General features: G+C 42.7%; 1 protein-coding gene across 1 annotated transcript; it reads left to right on the top strand.

Annotated features, from left to right (window-relative positions):
- Positions 1-573: 573 nt before the first annotated feature.
- tshz1 (teashirt zinc finger homeobox 1) lies at positions 574-5166 on the top strand (the record flags this gene model as incomplete). The annotated part of the gene is made up of 1 exon (XM_010792661.1): positions 574-5166. A coding segment is annotated over one exon (3341 nt), but the record flags the coding sequence as incomplete, so codon positions are not given.
- Positions 5167-5387: the final 221 nt, after the last annotated feature.

Here is a 5387-nt window from a genome sequence, read left to right as displayed (position 1 = left end):
CCAAATGCAGTACATTCATCTTATTAACGTATTGTTACATTGACTCTATATTCTAAAGGAAACATCAAAGTAAGTCGTTAAAAGAGCAATCAGTGAGGCAGATGTTTCTCTTTCCTGTATATTTTTCAATTGTTAAGAGACAAAAATGTCTTCATTTCTATTGGGAAGTAACAGATACCACCACATGATTAATAACTATCATCTTCACTTGGGATTTGTTCTCTGTATGATATTACATTTGTGCTTGTTTTTAGTTTTTAAACTAAGCAGAAGCATTCCAGTGGCTCATCTCTGCTCTCTACCCTTGCTGAGATGTAGTGTTCAATAGCTTCATTAGGCAGCGCAGTGAAGAGGACTATTTGTCATTGTCAAGATATGGATGTTTGCCACTTTATTATTGCAGACCTGTGTCCTCTGCTGGGACAATCGACACAAATCCTCGTTAGGTTTATTGCACATACTACACTCATAAAGTAAGGGCGGTAGATGCATAATTTGTCTGATTTGAATGTATGAAAGTTATATTTCCAAACAATATCTAATGTCCCTTTTCCTCTCCTTTGTGTTTTCCAGTTTACGGACCAGAGGATGAATTGAAACTGGATAATATTGATGAAGAAGAACATCTGCAAGATGATGGCCTTTCCCTGGATGGTCAAGATGCAGACTATCTTTACCACGATGACGAGGACGCAGGGAATCGTTATAGCTGCGAAAACTCTCCACTCAGCAACGGCACCAACCCGGACGCTGGGTACGCCTCTCCACTCAGCACCACCAGTGATCATCTGGTGGACCTTAAGACCGTGTCCTCCTTTGACGACCAGGAAAAGGTAGAGGAGAAGACAGGGGAGAGCACAGAGTCCATTAATGGTCTCTCAATACAGGACAGTCTGGCAAAAATGAAATCTGTCTATGCAAACTTGATCTCGGATGCCTCCTGGTCCAGCATTGCTCTTGACATGCTAAAAAGTAAGCAAGGGAACAATTACCCAGCTAGCAAGGACAATGGGAGCAATCACAAAGGGAGCAATGGGATCCTGAGCAGTCACAGCCCAGGCAACATCCATCTGAAGAGCAGGTCGAGCACTAGCAACCCCTCCGCCTCCACTAATATTACCATGAGCAGCACCACAACCAGAGCAGTGTCGAGCAACAGCAACAGTGGCACCAGTGTAAGCTCTGGCAACACAGGAGGATTGGCCTATGACTGGCACCAGGCAGCGTTGGCAAAAACCTTTCAACATACCCCATACCAACTCCTTCCTGAGCACAGCCTTTTCAGCACCGTGCAGCTTTACAGGCAAAACAGCAAGCTCTATGGCCCCGTGTTTACAGGTGCGAGCAAGTTCAGGTGCAAGGACTGTAGTGGGGCCTATGACACTTTGGTCGGCCTGACGGTGCACATGAACGAGTCGGGCCACTACCGTGATGACAATAAGGATAGCGAGGATGATAAAAGCAGGAGGTGGTCCAAGCCACGTAAGCGGTCTCTGCTGGAGATGGAAGGCAAAGAGGATGCCCAGAAAGTTCTTAAGTGCATGTACTGTGGCCACTCCTTTGAATCCTTGCAAGACCTCAGTGTTCATATGATCAAAACTAAACACTATCAGAAAGTGCCTCTAAAAGAACCAATCTCAGCCCTAACTTCAAAGCTGGTACCCCCAACCAAAAAAAGAGCATTTCACGACTTGATGTCCCCGAGCTCGCCAGAGTCTGTCTCCTCAGGCATACACATGGGAGAGCATCCTAGAGACCAAAGAGTGACCAATCCTTATGTCACTCCAAATAATCGATACGGTTACCAGAACGGTGCCAGTTATACTTGGCAATTTGAGGCACGCAAGGCCCAAATTCTCAAATGCATGGAATGTGGCAGTTCACATGACACCTTGCAGCAGCTGACAGCCCATATGATGGTCACAGGACATTTTCTGAAAGTAACCAATTCAGCCTCTAAAAAGGGGAAGCAGTTAGTTTTTGATCCTATCATTGAGGAGAAGTTTCAGTCAATTCCTCTGCCACCGACTACCACACGACTCCCAGCACCCAATGGGAGGTCACAGCCCGGCTCTCCACGGCCGCCCACTACCCTTGAAGAGAAAAGTGAAGCCATGAGAGATGAAGAGGCAGAGGAGGAGAAAATGGAAGCAATGGAACCAGAGAGAAAAATAAAAGAAGAGAAAGAAGATCTTCCCGAAAAAGCTGATAAACCTAAAAAGATCAGATCTTACCAATATCTTAGAGAAGAAGACTTGGAAGAGGCCCCTAAAGGGGGCTTGGATATCATAAAGTCTTTAGAGAATACAGTTTCAAGTGCAATCACCAAAGCCCAAACAGGCTCACCAACCTGGGGTGGATACCCTAGCATTCATGCCGCCTATCAGCTTCATGGATGCTTTAAGTCTACTTTACCATCATGTGCACAAGTCCAGCCTCTGTTCAGCAGCAACAGTTTGAAGCTACTTTCCTCTGATTTAGGCACACTGATCCATTCACCTAATAGCCCCTCTCCACCGCCCAGTCACAAGAGCAATGTGCTGGCCATGGAGGAGCTGGTTGAGAAAGTGTCAGGGAAAACTTCAGTAAAGAGTGAAATGGAGGAAAAAACTCTACGTAATAAGTTCAGGTCAACAAAGTCTCCAATGCCAAATCCTAAGGACAAACGGGCTTCACCCAATCCAGAAAAAAGCTCAAGGGCAGGAAGAAATACTGTAGTAGGGGACCAGAATGAATTGAGACGGAAAGAAGGAGAGCAGGCAGAGAGTAAAGTACAGGCGCATATAAAGAGTGAAGTTGATTCACCAAAGAAACCTGTAAGCAATGGCTGCAATAACCTGAGCATCATCACTGATCACTCACCTGAACAGCCACTTGTGAACCCTCTTAGTGCTTTGCAGTCTATCATGAACAACCACTTGGGGAAAGCTGCAAAAGTGGCTACTCCATTTGTAGACCCCTTTGCAATGCTTTATAAGATCAACAACCACTCTTCTCAGATTAGGTCAGCAGAGCCCGTGAGCCAGTGCTGCGATGAAGAAGATCAGCCCATGGACTTGACAAAATCCAAAAACACCAACGGAAGTACACCCAAGGGTGCTTCTACAGCAAACAACAATGGCAGCGTCAGCAACAGCAAACCATCTTACAAAGATTTCTCACAGTCCTCACCTCCGCCTCTACGGGAGAATGCTTTGATGGATATTTCAGACATGGTTAAAAATCTGACGGGCCGTTTGACACCAAAATCTACAACCCCTTCTTCCGTCTCTGAGAAGTCAGATCTCGATGGCTGTTCTTTTGAGGATAGCCTGGAGGAGTTGTCCCCCATCCAAAGACGGAAGGGTCGACAGTCCAACTGGAATCCGCAGCACCTCCTGATCCTCCAGGCCCAGTTTGTCTCATGTCTTAAGGAAACTCCCGAGGGGAAGTTTGCGATCAGTGACTTGGGACCCCAGGAACGGGTCCACATCTGTAAATTCACTGGACTCTCCATGACCACCATCTCACATTGGCTGGCCAATGTAAAATACCAGTTAAAGCGGACAGGTGGCACAAAGTTCCTAAAGAGTATTGACTCTGGCCAACCTCAGTTTTTGTGCAATGACTGTGCTTCCCAGTTTAGGACTCCCTCCGCCTACATTCACCATTTGGAGTTCCACCTTGGGTTCACCCTGAAGGACCTCTCAAAGCTTTCCATAGATTTATTAGAGCAGCAACCAGTTAGCAGAATAGAGGACAAGACTTTCAGTTCCTCTGGACTTACAGAAGAAGACACTGGCTCAATATATCAGTGCACACTGTGCAATCGGACATTTGCGAGCAAACATGCAATCAAATTGCACCTTTGCAAATCACACGGAAAGTCGCCGGAGGACCACATTATCTTTGTGAGAGAGTTGGACAAACAATGAAGATCAAGCTGATAGCATGACAGATTACTGTTGCACTATAACTCTAAGCTACAATCTGTCACAACAGATAATGCCACACCTGTATTGAATATTGTTACAACACATATTGTAATGACAACATGGTAGCTTTAATACCACATACTGTAATTATTCTGTTATCCATAAATGGCAGGATCTTGCACTGCAGAGGCTCAAAGCTACATTTTCAAAGTAGAGTTTTTGTTGACATACACGTACCAAATTGGTGCAGGGACCATGGCACTATAGTCACTGACTGATTGTTGCTTTCCTAATGCACTGCATCTTATCTGAGCCTTTGGGAAAAGTCCATCTGTTTTAAAACTGGACTCTTATTTTGATGACTGATTTTGAATGATTTTTTCAAGATGAATATATTTCAACAAAACTTGCATCTTATTTATGAGGCAGTTCGTGCATGTTTTTACGTAAACAGTAAACATATTATGTCTTACTAAATTTCAACCATAATGACATTTCCCTGTTTATCAAATTGCAGGTTTGGCTGTTTAAATGAAGGTATATGGTTATAAAAGTAGCCATCTGAAATAAGATGTTCTAAAGTATTAAGAATATTTCAGCACTTTAAGTAAGTGTACATTGATGAAGAAATGTGTGTCTAAAATGACAACACATAACCCTTTTGAGTTTTAATTCCCTTGTTCAACCTGGCAGTTTGGGGGACAAACTATAATATTATATTGTTTTTGCCATTAAATCACAGAAAATCTTATAAAATGTTTAGCATATTTGTTTCTCTAGTAAAATATAATTTTCTGGTTGTTTCAACATGTACAGTATTTGCGTTAGTAGGCTACCGATTTTATTATTGTGAAGCTACAGTTGTAAAATTAATGAAGTTTCAAAGTTGTTGTATGAATAATCAGCAAGTGTGTATACATGTATTTCAGCATATCTTGCTCTTTGCAGTTCAACATTATTTGTACTGTGTGCATTTTTATAATGTTATTTTCTTGACTATAATGGGGGTAAATGTATGAAACTACAGAATATTGTCCGACCACATTGTCCTTTTTCAGTGAAAAGTAGGTCCTTCAATGTGGTTTACATAAAATGAAAGATTTTACCTCCGTCTGCTCTGATGCACGGTCCTGTACATAACATTGAAAAAATAAATTCTCACCCAATGATAGATTTGCAGGTTTTATCATCAACCCAATTATTCAGAATGGCATTCTTTTATCCTGAAATAAACTCCATGTCCTGGATTACATTTCTGTGTTGTTTGAGTGATTTTGGAAGAGTGTGAAATCCAGACAGACCAAGAATACAATATCATACGACAAGCTTTGAAATGGTACTGCATCTTTAAGAGGAAAAACAGTTTGTCAGACTTTTTATGGATGTGTGTATAAATGAACTCTTCCACAATTCAAAGGAGGGCCAGTTTCAACAACTCAGGGGACTTTTGGGAGAAACATTCAAACCCGGCAT

The sequence above is a fragment of the Notothenia coriiceps genome, unplaced genomic scaffold, assembly GCF_000735185.1.
Source record: "Notothenia coriiceps isolate Sejong01 unplaced genomic scaffold, NC01 NC01_scaffold00036514, whole genome shotgun sequence".
Lineage (NCBI taxonomy): Eukaryota > Metazoa > Chordata > Actinopteri > Perciformes > Nototheniidae > Notothenia > Notothenia coriiceps.
The sequence above is the reverse complement of the archived record's forward strand: the minus strand, read 5'-3'. Positions and strand labels throughout refer to the sequence as shown.